Below are 24,445 nucleotides of genomic sequence, written 5' to 3' on the forward strand. Positions count from 1 at the left end.
ACTTTACTGGAAGTTATGCTAGTAGAAAAGCGGTCAAAAAGCTTCAGCCTTCATCCCAATCTCTTACTTTTGAATTTAATGACACAGTAAAGAGAATGATCTTCTGCATGGATGCATGAGCTGCATAGTGAATTAGTAACACATACGAGACTTAATATACACCATAAACTCAAAGCTGGCTGCTTAATTTCTGTATTGTTTTCAATAATTTTATTTTTGCTTCATGAAAACAATGTTTTTATTTAAAGAGTTACAGTTGCCATCAGCAACTAACCAAATATAAAAGACGTTGCAAGTTGAGGTGAGTTGCTCTCACCATTGTGAACATGGTCTGGTTTAGATAATAATGGTAACACATACAGTTTCCTAGGCAACACGAGACAGAAGCAAAATAAATTCCACTATCCCACTGAAATTAAAGATACCCTGTCATAATTTTCTATACATTATCCAGTCAATTAATGTAGATTTGTTTATCTCCTAATAGTAAAAGTGAAAGACAATTCTTCACGAGTAAACAAACTGATCAACTGAATAGAATAAAGAGCAAAGGATGACTAGAGAGGAATTACAGACAGTGACGCATACCTGACTCCAATGAGACTTGCAATTGTTAATTTTTCGAAGTGCAATTCATGTCTCAGGATTTTCTCTGCATACTTTGTATAGTTATGTTGCAGCTACAGTACTAGTTAGAGCCACACCAATGTGGCCTGACAAGTTTTTTTTTTATATACGTACCTTATCTTGTTTTACAGAGCATAATGTTTCATAACCAGTAAGCACCTCATCCAAACAAGTCTTCAACAACTCCTGAAGTGTGACCTTAGGAAGAGCATGACCACCAACCCGGTTTACTTCTTGACAAAAGTTAAAAAGCAGTGACTGGACGTACCAAGATGGCTATCAAAAGAAAAATCAAAGACACAAAACAAATTGAGTGCTAGAATAATAATTGAATGTTCTTGAAAAATTAATTTACTTAAGATAAACAATAGCTCAATTGGTTTAGTAATTATAAAACAATTAATGCTAACTGCTAAAGCAACTTTGAATTTTCTCAATTATATAGTGAAATCTTCCTATTGGTATCTCTTTTACAAAAAAAGGAACTATGGTCTCTGACAGGCTGCTTATAATAGCCTTTCAAACTACACTTTCAGAAAACTATTTTTACAGAGAGCAGGTTGCTATCATTCAAGAAGCTGACTCAGAGAAGTTACTGAGGTTGACAAGAGGAAGCTGAGTGAACTTCAACAATGATAGTTTGATCTGAAGTGCCTCAGAATATCTTCATACCAACCATGAATATCAATTCAGCTCCTTCAGTTGGGCTCCGCAACACTTGGAAATCTCATTAAAACATCAGCAGTATTTATGAAACATGGTATTCCGAAAACATGGATAATTGTCAAAGATATCACAGTTCTTTTATACAATTTGATTTTTTTTTCAATAGATTCTGATAAAGGGATTGAATGGCACTGTGGATTAGGACATATTTTTGCACCTCCAGCAGCTGGAGGCAAATCCACCAAGACTGAAAAGTTATCTACATCAATGACCTGGATACAACCAGGTGGTGCACTGGAATTGCTCAGAAATTACAAAATGAATTGAACAAAAATGTTCAAATAGGCAAAAAAAAATCTCTTAACGTAGTCAATTATAGAATGATGCACATAGGAAGAAAAAAACAGCAATATCACATCAATGGTGTTGAAATAGGTACGGATGAAATGGAAGAAACCCTAGCAGTCTTAACAGACTTGGCATTAACCATGTCCTATCTATATGGAACAGCAATCAAAGTCAAAAGAATGTTGACCTTCGGAGCCAAAATAATAGATTGAACCTTGAATATTTCTGGTTCCCAAGAAACTAGCAAGAGATTCAAGGACTGGAGGCAATGAAGAGAAGGGTCACAAGGCTGATCCAAAGTAACTGTGGTCAGATTAGAGGGCAGGACTTGTACTTTTCAGCTCGTCAAAGAAGCGTCTATGAGGTGATCTTAGAGGTAGTAAGATTGTTATGAATATAGAGAAAGTTAACCCAGAATATTACTTTAAATTATACTCTGGCTGCTGACCTCAAAAAAACTACCCACAAAGATCTAGCAATCTCTGCAGAGATCCCAAAGGCAGCTTGAATCTCCATGGGGTTCTCCAGGCACCCAGCAGCAGTGATGTCAGCATGCAGTAGACAGTCAATCACACACAAGTATTCTCACATACAGACAACTAGGAAGTTAAAAGCACTTATTATCCTTCACTTTTAATTTACATTTTCAGATAGTGAAATGAATTATGACTGGATTAAGATAGAAACTGAAATATTATAAACCAACTTTGAAAAAAGAACGTGAAATGTTGTCATCATTGAGAAATGAGATATTTCATAAATATAAAATAAAAAAATCAGCTTTTCCAAACCAGTGGGCATTTACAGCAATAATTATGAACTTGATAATACATTAGAAACCCAGTTACATCTCATTCAAGAGGTGTAAATTTTTCAGGGTTTTCATAGCAAGGCTAACAGCGTAAAAAGTGCAGTATTTCATCAATTCACTGACTGTTTTGGGATTGCAGTCTGGAGGAACCTCAAAAGTGCACTCTGGAAAAGTGTAGGACAACTGTCGGCTCCTTCTAAATTTCTGCGATAATCTTTGCACATACGGACATGTTGGAAAAGCTTCCCCACATATGGAAGCATTGTTAACCTCTTGAACAGACTTGGACATTATAGAGTCACACTTGGACAAGGGAACAAAAGAATATATGTTCACGTGTCCATCTCTTCTTTTCCTACTCTGACTACTTAATAAAAATCACACCAGTACTGATCAGGTCTCACAGGAGGAAGAAAAAAGCCTGGCTAGATAGAATTGTTGCTCTTCAGTAAGGCATATTGAGCAAGTTTAAAAATTCATGTAATATACACTTTAAAAAAAAATTCTCATTTTTGGCCTACCTTAATCACATCAGGGCCCTATTTCCTCCAAGCATTTCAAACATGCAAAAGAAGCCTTCCAAAAATGGAGTTCCCATTCCATTATCATCATCAGAGTGAAAGTTTCAGTAGTAGTAGTATTGTAATTATATGTACAATTTTACATTTCAATTCTGTATTGTATATAGTCAGGGTTTATGTTCTTGCCACATGATCTAGATTAGATTACCGACATCTGTGGTTTCACATTACTATGAGCACTACTCTTACTGCTTCAAATAGCCCAGCAAATTCCAGCAGCAGTCAAGTAACAGTTGTACTTTACTATAAATAACAGTAGAAATAATTATGCACACGTGAACTAATGAATGTTCCAAACCTCTTAGAGCCATAGAAAGGTTATGGTGCAGAAAGAGGCCATTCAGCCCACTGTGTCTGTGTCGGCCAAAAAGAGAAAAAAGAAACTAGCCGCTCATTTTAATCCCACTTTCCAGCACCTGGTCCATGGCCTTGCAGTTTACAGCATTTCAGATGCAGATCCAGGTACCTTTTTAAATGAGCGGAGCGTTTCAGCCTCAACCACCAACTTAGGTAGTGAATTCTGGACGTCCACCACCCTCTGGGTAAAAAAGTTTTTCCTCATGTCCTCTCTACCAATCACCTTAAATCTATGCTCCCAGGTAACTGATCCTTCAGCTAGGGGAAACAAGTCTTTCCTGTCTACCCTATCTAGGCTCCTCATAATTTTGTACACCTCAATTAGGTCACCCCTTAGCCTCCTCTGTTCCAAGGAAAACAACCCCAGCCTATCCAATCTCTCCTCATAGCTGCAATTCTCAAGCCCTGGCAACATTTTTGTAAGTCTCCACCACACTCACTTTGCTGCTTTCTACAACAATTCTAAATTCCAGGCTAACAATGGTGAAAAATAGAGAGTGTGTCATGGGTTAACATCACTTCTGAATTTTAAAGATAAATGTTATAATTCAACAGTATTGAAAACTGAGGCTAAAGTTTATCTTCTTGTGAAAATTTCTGGATTTACTTTGTTATACATGGAGGAAGATTTTTATAACATAATTGTAATTCTTCATACTAATGAGAGTAGCTACCATCACCATCTACCATCTCCCCACCACAGCAACAAACATGAGTAGTTTGGGGATTACCCTAACAACAAGCTGTACTACAATTTAGTGCATCACACACAGGGAGCAGCTGAACAGCATACATAGTTGGAGGGGGGGGGGTGGGGTTGTGAAGGAATAAAAAGAGGGCAGGTGCAGGAGGAGTAGCCCCCGTATTTGGAAACTAAAGTCTCAATCTTACTGATAAAACTAATCGGACAAAATAAATTGAGATTTTACCAGAATAAAAGCAAAATAATCACAAATTGATCACATATCAAGGAAGAAATAGCGATTATTATGTCCGTTATGTTTTTTAATATAGGAAAAACTATCCAAAGAGTTCCAACACAGACAAATAACAATCCTTCAAACCTGAACAGGAAGACGAATTTTGGACGTAACACTATTTCCAGCTTCTGTTTCCTCTTGAATTTCAATTTCATCCCAGTTGGTGGCTGTAGATAAAATAGCTCCAGCTGTATGAGAATGCAACGTTTGAGTGAAACGGTAAACAAGAGCCTTAAAAGAAAGAAATCAAAAATATTTTTATAAAGGAATGAAAAAAACTAGGAAAGTACAATAACTAGTTTTTACATCATTCTTAAAGTAAATTGTGTTTCTCTTTCCAGTCGTAACAATCGCAGTGCACCATAATCGTAAAACATTACATTAAATTTCTCAAAGTATAAATGAAATGTTCCCCATATTCTACAATTTCACTATTGCAACTTTTAAAGATTTTTAAAGATTACTTAAATTTACAATCTTCATATTTCTTAACATGTATCCAATCTAATAAAGCATGCTGCCAATCATAAATCCAAACAATCTGCAGCACCTGTATGTAAAACATCTCTATTCCATAGGTTATGTAGCCATCAGTTATTACCAAGCCACAAACACCATGCAAAAGTCATTTCATCTCACAAATGTTGCTCAGACTGAGCTAAAATTTATCAACATCCCCAGGTGTAGGAGCCTTACAAATAGACCTGCACTGTTGTTATTAGCTTTGCAATGCCGCATCTCATTTCAGTGGCATCTGATGACTTGGCTGGACAGTGGAACTCAATGTCAGGTCACACCTATCATTTTATATCAGGTGAACATTGTAGAAACCAATCACTTTTAATAGCACATTAATTGCAGGACCACACCATGATTTTAAACTGATCATTAAGCAGAACTTTTCCTTGTCCCACTGGGCATCCTCAAAATAAATGAAAATTAAAGCTACAGTACCATTGCTTTCAGAAGTGTTTACTGCTCCTAATCTCAGCAAATTATTCAATAAGATGGTAGTTCTTGGGGTGAAAGTTGCAATTTAACACAATTCTTAAAAGGCATTTTGTGTCACGGTGAAAAAGTCAGTGTAATAAAAGAATTAAACTTTAGTATTTTACAATATAATAACTTAAAACTTAAGACATTTGAATAGGATTTCTTCACGTAAAGCCTGATTCTATTATCTGCATGAAAGTCTCTGTATATATTCACAGAATAAAACAGGGTAAAAAGCTTTTCTATAGGTTTGAGTTCCCAAATTCCTGTTCAGATGCTCTCATTTACATTGCAACATGATTTTAGAAAGCGAGATGAAACATATGGCAAAAGGAAAGCACGCAGCTGTTAGTCCATGTGGTTGAAACCTTCCTCCTTCTCTTCTCTCTCTTTCTCCAAGCAGCATTCAATTACACCAGGATCCCTCAGCAAAGAGAAGCGATTGGAGCAGTGTTTCAGGTAAAATTTAAGAAAATGCTTCCAACAGCTTGGGCAATCACTGGGAGCTCTCCTAGGGGGAAGCTATGAATTTTTGCTATTGATCAAAGGCCTTATGATGTCAGAGACAATAAAATCGCCATGTTTCTTATACAGATCCACCACTTGTAATAGCAGTTAAAACAGATTTGAACAATGGGCTATAAAATGCACTTTTTTGCTGTGAAAAAGAATTCCAGGCACACTCTAGCAAGGATCGCCAGTATGTCCTATTAGGATTTGATATCAAATACAGTAGATTAGGTACAAGTGGAATTGTCCCAATCGAACAAAAGCCTAATATATATGGTTAAAATATGAAATTAAATCAGGCGAAAGAAGAAATTGCCCATCTCTGACTGTGTAAATCTCAATAGGACTAATTATAATAACAAAAGATAAATATTTGCAATATATACAATCCATTCTTCCAGCTCTGTAATATTTGAATGGCAACTCTTCATTCAGTCCCCAGCCTCAGCTCCCACTGTATCTATTTGCTGGGGTGTATTTAATTTTAAAACAGTAACAGGAGCCTGGGCTGCATGCAGAAGGAAATGTTATGATCTAAACATTACATCCCCAGAGCAACAAATGATAGAAACCTCCTTTAGTGCAATGATGTAACAACCCCTTCCTTCCAACTTCAACTCTGGTTCCTAAAACCAATTTAAAATTGGAGATAGCCCAGAAGGACATAAAGGGCTATGAGATTACAAATCAGCAGAGGAAGACTGAACTGGAAATAGAAGGGAGAATCAGAGCACTGGGAGAGTAGAACAACAGCTGACCAGAGTACATTCGAGGGCAAACATATTTTCCAGAAGGGGAAAAAAATGAATCACATTGCCCTGTAACTGTTCAGCAACCTTTTCTGGTTCGGTCTTCCTAAACTTTGGTTACATTTTTAAGGATGAAAACCTGAATTCACGTAACAATTCAGTATTGTAAAAAAAAAAACACTATTTATAAGCAAGCATCAGGTAGTCACTGACCTTTGATATAGTAACATTCCAAATCTTATAAGCACTCGTGCTCTGTTGCAAGAGCTGATCCTTTACTTCCTGCCACTTAACTTGTGCTGGTTTCATTTCTTGCAGCTTCCCTTTGCCCAGCTTCTTGATAGGACGGGGCTCACGTACAAGCAGGTCATTACTACTCGACTTACCCAAAACACACTGCTTTAAGTGAGGGCAGAGTTCTCCAATAGATTGGCATAGCCGTGCCATGAAAAGGACAGCGTTGAGACTGCAATCATTAGGCGAGTATGTGCAATTTTGTAATTTTTCTTCTGCCGTTTTAAGCTCTGCTTTCACACAGTCCAGGATGTATTGTACACAAGAAAGGCAATGTGTCCGTAGCATTTCTTCAACCTTAGCTGTATCAGCGTACCTATCAAATGCTGAACTCTGTAGCTGTGAAGATGAGTGATCATTTAAACTGTCCTTAACTGCAGAAGAATCTGGTGGAAGGTACATAACTAAATCGTCCAATTTAACTTTTAATTTGGAGTCAAGTGCAGAACAGAAACTTTGAACACAGAGTGTGAGAGCTTGGGCCTTCATAGAGAGTCCACTCTTTAAAAACTGGCTACGATTTGTAACGCTGACCCAGGCAGTGTCTGATAAAAGGTCGTTACTGCTCTCTGACCAAAGAAATGCAGCAACATTATACTCGAACTCAACAGGTTTGTTGGGAGCAGAGCTGGGGTTCTTGACCTGAAGTTCCTGTAGAGCCGAAACTAAGAGCTGTTTGGAACTGTTTGAGATGGATTCTAAACCTTCTTTTGTCAGTGCCTACAGGAAAGAAGGGCTTTTATTAAATGTGTCTAATAGAACCAACATCCCCAATTACCACCCACAACAAAATAAATTATTCTATAATTACATTTTCAATTTTATAAAATAAGATACAGTATTCCTTGATTTTAGTCTCAATGTGACAATAAGCATTCAAATCATAACTTTGTTGCTGAAAAAAGGTACATGTTGCTGAAGCTTTCAATCTTGTACCCATCAGGACAGAAATCCCAAGAATGCTGAATTTCAAAGGGAATAAGAAATTTACATTGCATGAGAAAAGGGTGCAGATTGGTTGACGCGTCACCATAGGGAATGCACCAGGGACAGTTGTCCCCTATGCATTAGTTTAGTTGAAAAGGTGCAATGCCTGGACATGTTCTTCTTGTTTGCAGAGGACAGGGTCCTATGTATGAATATACGTAGATTCTAGCAAGGGTAACTTAGCCACATTGTGAGCCTGACTGATAGTCTTAAATTAGAGTCAGGGTTATACAGCACAGAACAGGTCCTTCGGCGCATTATGTCCATGCCAGCCATCAAGCATCTATCTATTCTTATCCCATTTTCTAGCACTTGGCCCATAGCCCTGTATGCTATGGCGGTTCAAGTACTCATCTAAATACTTTTAATTCTGCGATTGTTCAGTAATTGTTGTCCAATCCAGAGTGTGCTAAGAATAACACTAACAACCAATTTAAGATTCAGTCAGGTTCGCAATGTGGCTCACTTACACTTGCTAGAAGTTACATATATTCGTTTGCAGGGTCCCGTCCTCTGCAAACAAAAAGAACATGTCCAAGCATTATGTCTTTTTCAATTAAACAAAAGCTTGGGGGACAACTATTCCCTGATGCATTTGCCATGGTAACACTTTGACCAGAGTCAACTTGCCTCATTAGAATTTAAAAATCTTGGAGATAAATGTTCCCTGATGTATTCTCCATGGCAATGCCTCAACCAATCAGAATCCACTTGCCAAACAATCAACACCCTTTTCTCAGCAGTACAAATTTCTTGTTCCCTTTGAAATTTGGTATTCTTGCAATTCTGTCCTAATAAGCGCAAGTGAGAAGCTTCGATAGCAAAGCTCTATTACAATTATAATACTTGTAGCATAAAAACTTCCCGTGGGTCTTTACAAATCATTAAGGATAAAATGAACACCAAGCCAAAGGAGGAGATGTTGCAGCAATGACCATAAGCTTGGTCAAAGATGTAGGTTTTACAAGTGATCTTAACGGGGGAGAGGAAGTTGAAGAGGTAGCGAGGTATATGGAGAGTTCCAGGCATACAACTTGGATATGGAAGACAAAGCCGCTACTGGTGAGACATGGGGGAGGCGGGGCGCGGGGGGTTGCATAAAACAGCAGCGTCTGAAGAGCTTGGGAGAGGAAGTGGGTGGAGGAGTGTTGCAACATTGGAGGAGGTTAGGGATAGGAAGGAATGAAGCTATGGATAGAAGTTAAACACAAGGATAAGAAGTTTAAATTTGAGGCCTTGAAAGGATTGGGAGCCAATGTAGGTCAGTGTGAGCAGGGGTGATGGGAGAGCAAAATCTGGTAAAGGAAAGGAAATAGTCAGAGTTATGGATTAGTGAAAGTTTATAGAGGGGAGGGATAGAAGGTAAATTGGGAAAACACTGGAATAATTGAGGTTGGAAATCGCAGTGGACTGGATGAGAGTTTCAGCAGCAGATGGGTTAAAGTAAAGTAGAGGCAGAAATAGTTCATGTTACAGATGTGCTGATAAAGAGGGTCTAAGATTGGAAGCTCAGCTCAATCTCAAATATGACACCAAGGCTGCGAACAATCGGAACAGCCCAAGAAAGTGACATCAATGGCTAGGGCTGAAGTTAATAATCCATGTAATAATCTTAAACAATAAGCAGATTTGTTCTGTAATTTAATATATGACAAGGAGTTCTCTGATGAATCAGATACCCTATGTCTCCCTGTGTAATGTCAGATTGCTGGAATTATAAAAGAGGTAAATAAAACATAATTTTTAGCTGGATTTTTCACATCTTAGTAATTATAAAATACAGACCAATTCTCCTGATTTTAACCTTTGAAACATATCTTCTATGGTTATTTTGGAGCCACAGGAGTGGATCATTTCTTTTCCTAAATTCACAAATAAAGAATACGTTTACCCTATCACTATACAGAATACAAGAAATCATTAGCTGCAGGTTAACAACCACTCAGTTTGAGAAAGAACCTAAATCACTAAAAAGCATTTATCAGGATATGGCTGATGTTATCTACCTGCAATCTGTCAAGGAAGAGCTGCTGAAGGAAATCCTCCCAGAAGGAGAAAGGTTTCTCCAGTAGTCGACAGCACACAGTTTCCCAGTTCTGACTTATTGATTCACTAGTTAGGAGTTCCCACACTGCATCTCTAATTCCAGCAAGACCCTTCAGACTTTTCACGTAGATCAACAGGTTTCCAATTCCCATCTTTATGTCATCCTTACACCTTTTAAAGAAAATTAAAGTCTTGATCAAGTATAGGGCACACACTTTATTTTCACAAATTTTACTTCCTGTTTGCATGATCTTTAGCTATATGTTTCTGTCAACATATAACTTTTTAAATTGCTATACTGTACTAATATTCCCCAATCTGTTTTGCCATATTGACCATTATGATACTAGAGCATGCTCTGACTACTAGGGGGCTCTATGGAACAAAATTCTAGAATCCCTCCCATTCCATTGCCACCTTGTACATAGAAGAATTTGTAGTGACATATAGTGCCATTGTCATGGAAATTCATGGTAATGAATAAAAAGTGAAGGTTTTATCTAAGATAAGTGCTAAAGCAGATTCCAAGAACCAATCGAGCATGTAATTTATTAATTGTATAGGATTATGGAAGGTCTAGTGGTTCAGTGGGTAGGATCCCTGTCCCTGGACCAGAAGCTCCAGGCTCAAGTCCCACTTCAGACTTGATGGTCACATAAGGAGAGTTCATAATGTGGCCAAACAGGTTGATTAACAGCCTGTAAGTCCTTCCAATATGCCTGATGGCAGGTGGTAAGAGCGGGACAGTCTTCTGGTCAGCCATACTGAAGGCAATGGCAAACCACCGCAGTACTTTGCCAAGCCAATCCAATGGAAGTTCATGGTCACCAATGCCCTCTTAGGGCATGGTACCTGTAGGAGGAGGAGGATAGGGTTATGGTAAAATGTATTTGTGAATAAAAATTTACAACTTAGTTAATTGCTGTGTTATGTTACAAAAGCATTAGTTTCCATCAGCTTGACTCAATGGCAGCATTCTTTATATGCTGTCTCCTGCTACCGCAAAGATGGCCGTCGAGACAGATCTGCGTGTGTATTGGTTTTCTGAGTAAGCGTAGACCAATGATGCTACGCCCCAGTGTATGGCTTCGATTTATGGTCAGAGTGGGGAAGCAGGAGCCATAGTGTTGATTTATTGCATAGCCTGAGTATCTGCATATTCTGTACCAAGGCGATTAAAGCTGTACTTTGCCACATAGGAACCAACTCCCAAACCATCTCATGTATTATGCCTTACTTTTCTTTCAAATGCTGAAGAAAAGAAACTCTTAATGCAACTGCATATATAGCACAATGAAAGCAAGTGTAGTGCCACACAAACTTTAAGAACACAGCTCCACAATCGAATTGTGCCAGAGCTTCATCAGTTTCTGGAATAATCCAATTTTCCCATTGTTACCAGCTTCAGATAACTACATAACCATATATTATCAACTTTATCTTATGTTTAACAAGAAAGAAAATGAGGCATTTGAGTTTGCAAGGGAAAATAACCCTGCATTCTGTCTTTGCTTGCTTTTTATTTATCAGCCTCTTGGGCTACTGCATTGCTGTAGGGAATCAGATGAAAATTAGAATGCCATAAGGGAACTGTATGAACCTTTGAACCAAGATTAGACAATTTAAATTTGAATGGCTACAAGTACAATAGGTCACTTCACTGAAAAACAGTGAAATCAGTAATGTGGTGTACACAGACATCACCAGCAAATGGAACCCGTTGCTCACAATGACACCACATCAGTACAACTGCGCATGCACCGCACTGGCAGCAAACACTGCTTCTTTATAGTCTGTGTCAGAAGTTATGGGCTTAAGTTGATAAGGGGACATAACATAGGGCAAACCACAGATGTTGGAAGAAGGAACGTTTGGGCTTTCCATTTGAATGAACTGTAGCCTCCCATATGTGGTGAGCTAGTGAGACTAAGCAAATGCTGATTTCCTTTCATAATGAAATACCAGTTTGTCTTCAAATCATACTCAAAAAAAATACATTATTTTACTTCTATTGGCTGAGGCAGAATTTAATTTCTCCAGAGAAAATAAAGCATTTGGAATTTTCGCCATAATAAAAATTATTGCAATTCCTTTGCATCGGGTAGGTTACAAACGCCTTCATATATGACTTTTTGTCCATGGGCAATATGCGCTTTAAAAGCCACGACTGACATAATGCTGGAATTTCTCCTGATGAACAGAGCAGCCTGTTTATTTCAATATGCGATACATTCCAGATTGCTACATGACCACATGCACAAGTGCATAGAGGGAACACTGCACAACTGTGTAATCAGCAGTCTATCACACTTGAAGTTGTGTCTCAGTTTTTCTCTTTAACCAGCTATGCATACAAGCACATCAACAGCTCCTGTTTTAAAAAGCCCAATATTAACTTCACCTGAATAAAAGTTTCTGAAATGTGTACACTATCTTTTTTTAAAATAATTTTGAAAAACAGACACTGCTGGAGGCTCAAAGAAACAAGCACAAAAAGGAAGGAGGAGGCAGTACAAACTGTTCAATGATCTTAATCTTAGGGGTGAAGAAATCCATGAGCTTTTTACATTTGCTGTTAAATGTAATTTTGGCAGTTAACCCACAGTGTTTTATTCTGTTACTGGTTTCTGCTCTTCAGTGTTCAACATTATGTAAATAAAATCCACTTGCTTACATGTTGATCCATTGCTGAAGTGTGTCTCTCAGGTAATCACGGTTTATTGGATGAGCGAGTGTCCTAAGAGGCGGCTGAAAATCCACAATAGAAGGTGGTAAATATTTGAACCAGGTCTCAGATTTCATCTCGTCTTTTAACACTGTGATTCCTCTGTCTGCAAAGGTTAAGCAAAGATGTGTTTAGTCACCTGTGAATAAAACAAATATTCTCACCAGTATTTCCAAACGCGCATACTGCCTAAACGCAATGATCTTCTATCTCAGATAACTGGATTTAAAGCTGCAGCTCTCACATAACTGATTTTTGACAAGACACAGAATCCAATACTATTATTATATACCAGTGCTTTCTTTAGTGTAGCAGGAACAATTAGCTCCAAGCAAACTGGGCGACCGCTTTGCAGAACACCTGCGGTCTGTCAGCAAGAAAGACCCAAACCTCCCTGTCGCTTGCCATTTTAACACTCCACCCTGCTCTCTTGCCCACATGTCTGTCCTTGGCTTGCTGCATTGTTCCAGTGAAGCCCAGTGCAAACTGGAGGAACAGCACCTCACCTTCCGACTAGGCACTTTACAGCCTTCCGGGCTGAATATTGAATTCAACAACTTTAGATCTTAAACTCCCCCTCCCCCCATCCCGTTTCTTCCCCCGTTCCTTTTTTTTCCCAATAATTTATATAGATTCTTCTTTTCCCACCTATTTCCATTATTTTTAAATCTACAACCAATACCCTGTCAGTCTTTCCACCCCACCCCCACTAGAGCTGTACCTTGAGTATCCTGCCATCCATTCTTAATTAGCACTTTTCTTAGATAATATCGCCACCTTCAACACCTCTTTGATCCTTTTGTCTGTGACATCTTTTGATTATCTGCTCCTATCACTGCTTGCTTGTCCCCACAACCACCCCACCCTTAACTTCTCTCCCCCCGCCCCCCCCCACCTTAAACCAGCTTATATTTCACCCCTCTCCTAACTATACTTCAGTTCTGTTGAAGGGTCATGTTGGACTCGAAACGTCAACTCTTTTCTTCTCCGCCGATGCTGCCAGACCTGCTGAGTTTTTCCAGGTAATTCTGTTTTTGTTTTGGATTTCCAGCATCCGCAGTAGCTTTTTGTTTTTATCTCTGTGTTTAATTGACTGCCACTTCTCTTCAAGAAATGCCTTCCTTGAAGAAGTATTGCTCTGTTCTCCGACAGGATTTCCGCCTGTCTCTTCTGCCCTGTTCACCTTCATTGCTTTCCATTTCTCTCCTGGTGTTTGACAAGGTGTTTACTAAAACCCGCTTTCACAGCCATATTTCCTTTCTCAGTGACTGTCTCCGTCTCCGACTCACCCCACGTGGATTTCAACTGAAATTCCATCCCTCTTGTTTCGAACCCACCCAGGATTACAGGTATCTCCAGGACATAAAACGTTTCTCGGACTGCTGTTCCCGTCGCATTCTGAGATCCACACTCAGTGCCATGCGCCGCCATATGAACACACTCGACCTCTCCCTCCAGCAGCACCGCCGCACCCTTTTTCAAAGCTGCGCGTGCCCCCAGTTTCATTTTATTCTTCGCCTCATCCGACGCCTCAACAAGAAACTTTCTCTCTTTCTCTCAAGTGCTAAGGAATGCAAGCTCCAACAACTCACCGACACCAACACCCATCTGGGACCCTCCACCCCTGCTTGTCCCTCCATCCCCACCCCATCTTCCAATCCCAGCCCCAGCCGCGTATTCACTATACCCCCTGACCTTCCCCTCTCTGATGCTGAACGTTCAGTGCTCAGCAAAGGACTTAGTTTCATACCCTTACGCCCTCATCTCAATGAATTTCGGGCTCGGCATGATGCTGAACTCTTCTTCCGCCGTCTTCGTCTCCGTGCTCACTTCTTTGGGCAGGAGTCCTCTCCCCGTTCAACGGACCCTTTTACCCACCTCCAATATTCTCCCTCCACCTGGACCCCTCCCTCTGGATTCTTACCTTCTGTTGATCTTTTCATTGAGAACTGTCGGCGTGACATTAGCCATCTCAATTTCTCTGCTCCTCTCACCCATTCTAATCTGTCTCTCTCTGAACTTACTGCACTCCGTTCTCTCAGGTCCAACCCCAACATTGTCATCAAACCCGCTGACAAGGGTGGTGCTGTTGTTGTCTGGCGCACTGACCTCTACCTCGTGGAGGCTGAGCGTCAACTCGCAGACACTTCCTCCTACCTCTCCCTGGACCATGACCCCACCACAGAACATCAAGCCATTGTTTCCAGGACTGTCACTAACCTCATCTCCTCTGGAGATCTTCCTCCCACAGCTTCCAACCTGATAGTCGCCCAACCTCGGACGGCCCGCTTCTACCTCCTACCCAAAATCCACAAACAGAACTGTCCTGGCAGACCGATCGTGTCAGCCTGTTCCTACCCCACGGAACTCATTTCGCGTTATCTTGACTCCCTTCTCTCTCCCCTTGTCCAGTCCCTTCCCACCTACATCCGTGATTCCTCTGACACCTTACGTCACATCAACAATTTCCAGTTCCCTGGCCCCAACCGCTTCCTCTTCACCATGGATGTCCAATCCCTCTACACCTCCATCCCCCACCAGGATGGTCTGAGGGCCCTTAGCTTCTTCCTTGAACAGAGGCCCCAACAATCCCCATCCACCACTACTCTCCTCCGTCTGGCTGAACTTGTTCTCACACTGAACAATTTCTCCTTTAACTCCTCTCACTTCCTCCAAATAAAAGGTGTGGCTATGGGTACCCGCATGGGCCCCAGCTATGCCTGTCTCTTTATAGGGTATGTTCCAGTCCTACTCCGGCCCCCTCCCACAACTCTTTCTCCGGTACATCGATGATTACTTCGGTGCTGCTTCATGCTCTCGTCGGGACCTGGAAAAATTTATTAATTTTGCTTCCAATCTCCACCCCTCCATCATTTTCACATGGTCCATCTCTGACACTTCTCTTCTCTTCCTTGACCTCTCTGTCTCAATTTCTGATGATAGACTGTCCACCAATATCCATTACAAGCCTACCGACTCCCACAACTACCTCGACTACAGCTCCTCACATCCCGCTTCCTGTAAGGACTCCATCCCATTCTCTCAGTTCCTTCGCCTCCATTGCATCTGTTCCGATGACGTTACCTTCAAAAACAGCTCCTCTGACATGTCCTCCTTCTTCCTTAACCGAGGTTTTCCACCCACGGTCGTTGACAGGGCCCTCAACCGTGTCCGGCCCATCTCCCGCACATCCGCCCTCACGCCTTCTCCTCCCTCCCAGAAACATGATAGGGTCCCCCTTGTCCTCACTTATCACCCCACCAGCCTCCGCATTCAAAATATCATCCTCCGCCATTTCCGCCAACTCCAGCATGAAGCCACCACCAAACACATCTTCCCTTCACCCCCCACCCCCCGCTAGCGGCATTCCGTAGGGATCGTTCCCTCCAGAACACCCTGGTCCACTCCTCCATCACCCCCTACTCCTCAAACCCCACCTATGGCACCTCCCCATGCCCACGCAGAAGATGCAACACCTGCCCCTTCACTTCCTCTCTCCTCACCGTCCAAAGGCCCAAACACTCCTTTCAAATGAAGCAGCATTTCACTTGCATTTCCCCTAACTTAGTCTACTGCATTCGTTGCTCCCAATGCGGTCTCCTCTGCATTGGAGAGACCAAACGCAAACTGGGCGACCGCTTTGGAGAACACCTGCGATCTGTCAGCAAGAAAGACCCAAACCTCCCTGTCGCTTGCCATTTTAACACTCCACCCTGCTCTCTTGCCCACATGTCTGTCCTTGGCTTGCTGCATTGTTCCAGTGAAGCCCAACTCAAACCGGAGGAACAGCACCTCATCTTCTGACTAGGCACTTTACAGCCTTCCGGGCTGAATATTGAATTCAACAACTTTAGATCTTAAACTACCCCCCCCCGCCCCGTTTCTTCCCCCTCCCTTTTGTTTGTTTTTTTTCAATAATTTGTATAGATTCTTCTTTTCCCACCTATTTCCATTATTTTTAAATCTACAACCAATACCCTGTCAGTCTTTCCACCCCACCCCCACTAGAGCTGTACCTTGAGTATCCTGCCATCCATTCTTAATTAGCACTTTTCTTAGATAATATCACCACCTTCAACACCTCTTTGATCCTTTTGTCTGTGACATCTTTTGATTATCTGCTCCTATCACTGCTTGCTTGTCCCCACAACCACCCCACCCTCAACTTCTCTCCCCCCGCCCCCCACCTTAAACCAGCTTATATTTCACCCCTCTCCTAACTATACTTCAGTTCTGTTGAAGGGTCATGTTGGACTCGAGACGTCAACTCTTTTCTTCTACACCGATGCTGCCAGACCTGCTGAGTTTTTCCAGGTAATTCTGTTTTTGTTTTAGCTCCAAGTTATGCTGCTGACACTTTTAAACCCTGATAGACTTGTGGGCAAACTCAAGCTGAAGTATCTTTCTGGGATTGCTTGTATCTCTCCAATTCTAGTATCGCATGCAAGCAATCCTTCTTGTAAATTTGGTGAAAGAAGCCAGACCAGTGGATCACAGGAGGCGTAATACTGGAGTCCAACCGTGTCTTAAGTCAACAGTACCAACATGCAAGTTTTTTCAACAGGAGTCACTGGATTGTTATCAGGAGCTTTAACCAAATCTGTTTTTCTCTTCCCAGCTACTCACTCCCATTCCCACATCCACTATTTCTGCCAAGAAAGATCAACAATTCAGCTCAGATCATGATCCAACGTAGCCTATATGTTACACATACCACTAATCCTTTGGAAAAGCAAGTCTGTACTCACTATTTGACCAGATAGCTAAGCATATTCAGAGAATTTTACATTACAAGAAATACTGTTACATATTATTTACAAAAAGAGGAAATAGTATGGGGACCTACAAAACAATGCTAGTCACTACACCTCTGCTAGAGTTTATTCCATTTGTCACCCAGTTGTGCTGTCAATTGCCAAACAGTTGTCAGTCAGCAAGCAACCAAGTTCTAGAATAATTTCTGTAGGCATTTAACAAGTTTAGAAACAATTTTTAAAGCAACTGGCATTGATAGACCCACATACCTGCTGAAGACTCACTTGTGATGGATGCCAACGTGTTAAAGAGAAGGCCGCTGGTCAGTGTGGTATCTGGCACTTTTCCTTCAGTCGGTGTATAAAACACAGCTTGAGCCTGGTACAATGTGGTGGCTAACAGTTCAACAAGTGAACATACCTGTGCCTTAATACCAGCACCTAAAGACATAACACTAATTAATTTCTGTAAGGTTCAACGTGTGAATAAGCTTTTCAATCCTTACAAGTAACATCAAGATAGGATAGAGTTTGTAATCCATTAGGATCAGCCCTAATAATTGGTTACAATAAATACAGTTTTCCTTTCTCATTTATCCAAAGACTAGATTCAAACAGGACTCCTTTTTCTACAGAAATAAGTGCTCACCATGGTGGGGTTGATTAAGTAACTGTTGAATCGCTGATTTTCTAGCTAGAAGGAAATCAGCGAGAGCTTGGCGTGGTGAACTATCTTCCAGGAGCATTATGGAACAAAGAGCCTCTGCAATAGCTTGGTCTGATACTGCTCGGCCCTTCAGAAGCGTTTTACTCTCTTGTAAAATGGACGCTCTAGAAAAAACAAACAGATTGACTTAGAACCTGTATTGATCCCATTTCAGAGCAGAATGAAGCTTTCATTTCAATTAAGAGACAAAGCTGAATGATTAAGAAGGAATGAAATGTAGAACAAAGTGTGCTCATTTCTGATCATGTAATGGAAAGAACAGGAATATTTGCACTTTGCATCCAATAATTATAAGCTACTTCACGTTCCATTTGTATCCTATAAAACTACAGCTCCACTGTATTAGTCACTCATTCCACTTGAACACCATCATCAGGAGTCCGAAACTGTCTACTGCTGCTTCGTGCCAACAATCTTTGTGATCACTCCGGCTGAGAATGTTAAATTCATACTAACTACAACTGATTCAAAAGGCAGTTGTGTGCTGTAGTTTTAAATTCAACAGGAAATTAATTAAAATTTATTTCATTCATAGTTGCAATATCACTGCAAAATTGCTAAACTTATGTGCAAACAAATGAAGTTACTAGAATCTTGCGCCGAAAGATGGGAATATACTTTTTATCCAATCCTGGATAGTGGGTCACACTAGTTGTGGGGCTGGTAAAGAGCTTTGTGCCCGATACTAAGTGGATTTTATACCCCAAGTGAACTTCATTCTATTAAGGATGTGTGGTTGAGGGAGAGAGAACCCCACTAACTGGATCAGCTAGGAAGATTTTCAGTTGTGGCAATAGGAATGGGAACTTGTGTTATAACGCTGACCCACATCCTTGCAGTTATTTGTTGGCATCTTGAGAAGGCTGCCAAGCGTGATGTTTGGCTGTAATACAGAACAAAAAAAAGGAACAGCCTTGTTCAGAAAACTGCTGCCTCTGGCTGGCACTCCATCAATCATTCGAAAGAACCAATCCAAAGACCAATTTGCACTCAGAATAGCTAGATCCTATCTAAAGCTGCACAGCACTGCATCCTCTTAAACAAGTTACAGATTGGCCCTGTCTTAGAAACCTTATTTCCCAGTTCTGCAGTAAATCAACATAATGCTTTAGCAAATGGGAAAATTCAGATGAGCAAGGAAATGGGAAACCCTAACTTGATGACAACTTTTTAAAATATAAAATAACGACACAGTCACCATGAATAATCTCACACTACAGAGTGGTGGGTAACAACAGCAACCCCAAGATGAATTATATGGCACCTTTAAAGTAGTAAAAATGTCCCTTGCTGCTTCACAGGAGCAACCTTAACTCCTGTTAACTCATTGTTTGAGAGAGCAGTTAACTCATTGTTTGAGAGAGAAGCAACCAAAACATTGCAAGTTTATTGAGGAATTGGACACAGTGGGAAAATTACAAAATATTCAATGCTATACAATACGGAGGAAAACTATGGTAACATATTGCACAACTCTTCTCCACAAATGTACCATACTCTCTTTAGTTACAAATATCTAACTCTTGACGGGGTGTCTCAAATGTAAATACTCGAGATAGATGACACTGTGGATCAGCCGCCCATTATAAAAAGAGCCCGACTTTATTTCTACAGTTGCAGATGTATCCCACTAGATAAAATGGCTGATGGTGGCTGAAAACTGGTATAAGTCTGGAAGTTCTTAAGAAAACTACTTTTCAGTCAGTGACTCAATAATTATTTAACAATAGAAGCCACCTTCAAGATCATAACCAGAACATAACACCACAAGAGTTGCTGGTGGTTCTTCAGTTGGTATTCACAATGCAAGGAGTTTTTAAGAGCCAGAGCTACACCTCAGTATTGTATTAATTAAATTCTAACAAGCTACACCTCAGTATTGTATTAATTAAATTCTAACAATGAATCTTGACATCGTGTCTCCTGTTTTGTGAAAGTTTTTTTTCCTAGCTTGTGTTGTGTCCGAAACTCTGCCCCTTGATCAATGAAGTTCAAGCACAGAATTTACCACTGTCTTTTCAATAGGAGCGTTGAAACAGATGCCCATGAGATAGCTTAGACTTTCCAGCTGACAGATCTGTAAACATTTCCAAGGGCTTTTTTATGTTTTCAACAACTACCAAGATTAATTCCAAAACAACTGCACTTTGCTGTCATTTAACAAACCCGGCTTAAAACTATCATAATCCTCAAAGGCAGACGATTTCACAGGCATACAGCCAAAACTAGAAAGATGTAGAAACATGTGAAAGATGATTCTAAAAACACTGCAACACTTCTGCTCAAACCTCCAAAATCGGTATTAAAACAATGCAAATATATTAAAATAATGGTAATTGACTGCCAAATGAAGTGAGAGTTATTTTTATTCATGACTGACTAACCTGAAGTGACCTGCTGCTGCTACTTGTCGAACAAGGATGGGAAAGCGGGCCAGAACAGGACTGTAATAGGAACCAGAGGAGTCCAACTGGAGGATACTATGAATGTGACAGCACAGCAGATACATTTGAGTAGCATGGAGATATTGTGATGACTCTAAGGCACTCCAAATTTTCTCTGGCATATTCAGAAGGAGCTTGATCTGTGCTGCCATACTGTAGAATTTCTCCTGGGATTGTTGCTGAGCCTGAAGCAAAAACATAAAATCACTGTCTGCATTTTACATTACTGTTGCTCACACCTCTGTACCTAGTTTAAAGATTAAGTCTACCAAGATCATATTAACCATATAAAGCCTACTTTTACTTTCAGAGATACGGACTGATCTGCTGGCTTTATTCTGATCTGTCTCATTGTCAAAACATCTCCCTCAATTGCTTTTCATTCAAGTCTGATTATTCCCGTGGCCTAAGGTGCCATCTCTGGCTCCCCCTCCCCAACCTCCGTGATCTGTTGTCCCCCTACAACTCAATTTATGATGATGGAGTCAGTTTCCACATACTACTACTATAACCTGCTGCCTTTTTCCACATCAAGTCACGGATGGTCCTGAATTTTCTCCAACTAAATGTTGCAAAACCGATGCCACCCTTTTCAGTTCTTACCATAAAATACGCATCTTAGGTCCAAATTCATTCTTTCCCTGGGGAAACATTACTCCCCCCCGCCCTCTCATTTGGAGGACAAAGTGCGGGAGCGGGCACGCCTCCGATTGGAGGCGTGCCACCATTTTACGTGGGTGGGCCAATTAAGGCGTGACGCTCGGAAGCATTATGCGCTCCCTGTGCGGGCAGGGGGGATTCCCTGAGCCGGGAGTGCGCTCTTTCGCACATGCACACGTAACAGCGCACAGATCTCCCTGAGGCTAAGTGCTGCCTCAGAGAGATCGGCTCCGAATTAAAATTTGTAATACAAATGATAAAAAAATTTCCCTGACATGTCCCCTCATGTGACCCTGTCACATGAGTTGGGACATGTCCATAACTTTTATTGAAACCTTTAATAAAAATTTAAATACCCCCATGAAACCTCATCCCGCCCGTGGATGAGGTTTCATGCCTTTTCCGAAGCCAGCCTGGGTTCCCGGCCTGCCTGCCTACCTTAAGGTTGGACGGGCAGGTCCAATAATGACTTTAATTAGTTTTTCAATGGCCTCAATGGGCCGTTGACAGGTCGGCGAGCACGCAGCTGACTTGGCTGTGCCCCCACCAACCTGAAAACAGAAATGACGCGGGTTGACATCGGGAGTTCCAACCGACATCATCCCTTGTCATTTTACATGTTGGCGAGCAGGTCCCACCCCCGCTCGCTGACCAGAAGATCCTGCTCCTGGTGTTTATTACTGAACTCTATGTATACAACATTGATGACCTAATTTATGAATAAATTTCGAACCATATACAATGGCAGTGCAAGATGGCACCCTAACTGGCAGTTGTCTACTAGGTCCTTCTCCTTTGCAATTTGATCCACTGCCATTCTTATTCCTGAACAACACCCACAGGCAGCGAGCTGCCAACCCCATATAATCTCTACTACTTACATCACCATTCCATCTAAAACCCTCATCTATGCCTCTGTTAATTCCAGATTCTTCCATTCCAAAGATGTATTCATCAATCTACCATTCTTCAACCTCTACATTACTTCAGCCCAAAACTCAGCTGGCCATACTCTTTCCTGAAGAATTTCCTCCAGCACAAAAACATTTAAAATTCTTATTCTCATGTTTAAGTCCCTCCGTGGCCTCACTCCTCCCAATCTCTAATATTTTCCAGCCCTTCAGGAAATCACTATTCGTTTGATGCCAGCTCCTCGTACATCTCTCCCTTTCCTTCACCCTACAATTGGTGGCAATGCCATCAGCCACCTAAGCATCAGACTGGAATTCCCTTCATAAATCCTTCCACCTCTTCGCCAAAGGATTTGTTCACTATTTTTAATATCTTCTTATTTGGTACAATATCCTTTTTTTTTAAGATTACACTGCTTAGATTTTTCTGCATTAAAAGTTGCTTTATAAATCCAATTTCATGTACTGTCAGCAAGGTGCCTTTTTCCACTTTAAATATCATCTGTCTCTGCCCATACCACCACCTCAAATCCACATCAATATTATGGTCATCACTCAGATCAACTTTGCCAACCCTTTGACTAAAACATTGCTGCATGTATCCAAACCGACACTAATTCCCAAGCGTCTATCACCCATCTCACCTTCAGCAGTCTCTATTTTATAAACTAGAATTCTCTCCCTCAACTCCTCTCACATCAGTATGCCTTATCCTACTTTCGGAAACATCCTCAAAAACTAATCTCTTTGGCCATACATTTATTTGGTTACTTCTCCTGACTATACAACTAATGCTGGATACTGTTCTTTTGGTCAGTTAAACACCATGAGATGTTTACTTTGTTATAACAAGTACTATTAATACAAATTGTAAATGCTGGGTGAGTTAGGTGTTTGCTAATGTCATAATAAAACACCGAAAACATGTTAGCTGAAAATTGATAAACGCAAAAATACGTAATACCGTATGCAGACCATTATAAGCTTAGTGCTGCTTTAGACACCAGTAAAAATTGTACCAGAATGAATTCATAAAGAAGAGACCAGTGGAATGGGGGGTAGAGAGAAGATAAGAAATAGGAGGCAGAGTAAGTCACGCTGCCCCTCGAGCCTGGTACTGTTCAATAAAATTATGGTTGATCTTTGGCTTCATCCCCACTTTCCCCCCTATTCCTACTACATTCCTTAACCCCCATAGCATCTAAAAATACTCAACAATTGAGAATCCACAGCTCTTTGGGATAGAGTATTCCAAAAATTTCACAGCCTCCTGATTGAAGAAATTACTAATCTCAGTCCAAAACGATCGGCCCTTATCCTGAGACTGTGCCCCCTAGTCCTGATGAAAGGTCACAGGTCCGTAACGCTGACCCTGTTCCTCTCTTCACAGATGTGAGCATTTTCTGTTTTTATTTCAGATTTCCAGCGCCACCCCCCCACCTCCCTCCCTCAGTGTTTTTTTGCTTTGGGCCGCCTAGTTCTAGGTTCTCCAGCCAGGGGAAAACAGCCCCCTCAGCATCTACCCTGTCAAAACTCAACAGAAAAATAAGCTGCAATAATGAGTGGCACAGCTTTTTGTCCCTTTCGGCCCCTGTGATGAGGACACTATATAAACCCGGGGCTGTTGTGCAGAATTGGGCTGGCAGGCGCACACACACACACCTGGCTGCGCTTGGCCGTGTGAGGAGCGGCTCTGCCGGTGGCGGACGGTTTGATGCGGGTGCAGTACTCGTACATGTCCCGCACCGAGGTGACCACCTTCTCGGAGCACAGCCTCATGTCGGCGATGGTGTCGGCTGCCTCGATCAGGTCGCGGTACCTCTCGCCCACCATCTGGCGCAGCTCCTCCTTCTTCTGCTCGATCTCAGCGCGGACCCTCCGCTCCACCTGCCGGATCTCCTCGGTGCCGTAGCGCTCGAAGAGGGAGCCGGGGTCCTGGATGTCGCTGACCCGCAGGTTCCTGGCGGACACGGCCATGGCGCCGGGAGGGAAACGGTCGCTCCTCCACCCCGGTAGCGAGTGATCGGCAGAGCCAGGCCTCGCACAGTCTAACCTCCCGATTTAAACAAAAAAACGCCACCGGAGAATCGGCCACGGAACAACCGGTAAACAATGGCTGTTTAGTCGCTGCTTTCCCTTCAGCAGGAACCCTCTCTCCAAACAGACGTGGCCCTCAGCGATGGGGGAGCATAATGCGCTTGCGCGCGGGGACGAAGCCGCGGCGGTGCATGCGCAGTAGTCGAACCGGCCGGGTGGACGCGTGCGCACTTCTTGA

The 24,445-nt window shown here is 41.5% G+C and overlaps 1 protein-coding gene across 2 annotated transcripts in view; it reads right to left on the bottom strand.

Moving 5' to 3' along the window:
- Positions 1–24,387, bottom strand: part of cog1 (component of oligomeric golgi complex 1) — a 36,126-nt gene extending 11,739 nt beyond the window's left edge. The window contains exons 1-9 of one of the 2 annotated variants that reach the window (XM_078571133.1): positions 23,833–24,386; positions 20,540–20,784; positions 18,078–18,259; positions 17,699–17,869; positions 12,624–12,780; positions 9,910–10,120; positions 6,836–7,636; positions 4,455–4,601; positions 742–903 (exon numbers count right to left, since the gene is read on the bottom strand). In XM_078571133.1, coding sequence (XP_078427259.1) covers positions 742–903; positions 4,455–4,601; positions 6,836–7,636; positions 9,910–10,120; positions 12,624–12,780; positions 17,699–17,869; positions 18,078–18,259; positions 20,540–20,784; positions 23,833–24,147 — 2,391 coding nt within the window. In that variant the 5' untranslated portion in view covers positions 24,148–24,386. Of the gene's footprint in view, positions 1–741; positions 904–4,454; positions 4,602–6,835; positions 7,637–9,909; positions 10,121–12,623; positions 12,781–17,698; positions 17,870–18,077; positions 18,260–20,539; positions 20,785–23,832 lie in introns of both variants that reach the window. The other variant, XM_078571134.1, reaches the window with a different exon arrangement.
- Between the last annotated feature and the right edge of the window lie 58 nt (positions 24,388–24,445).

This window comes from Cetorhinus maximus, chromosome 24 (genome assembly GCF_964194155.1).
Source record: "Cetorhinus maximus chromosome 24, sCetMax3.hap1.1, whole genome shotgun sequence".
Lineage (NCBI taxonomy): Eukaryota > Metazoa > Chordata > Chondrichthyes > Lamniformes > Cetorhinidae > Cetorhinus > Cetorhinus maximus.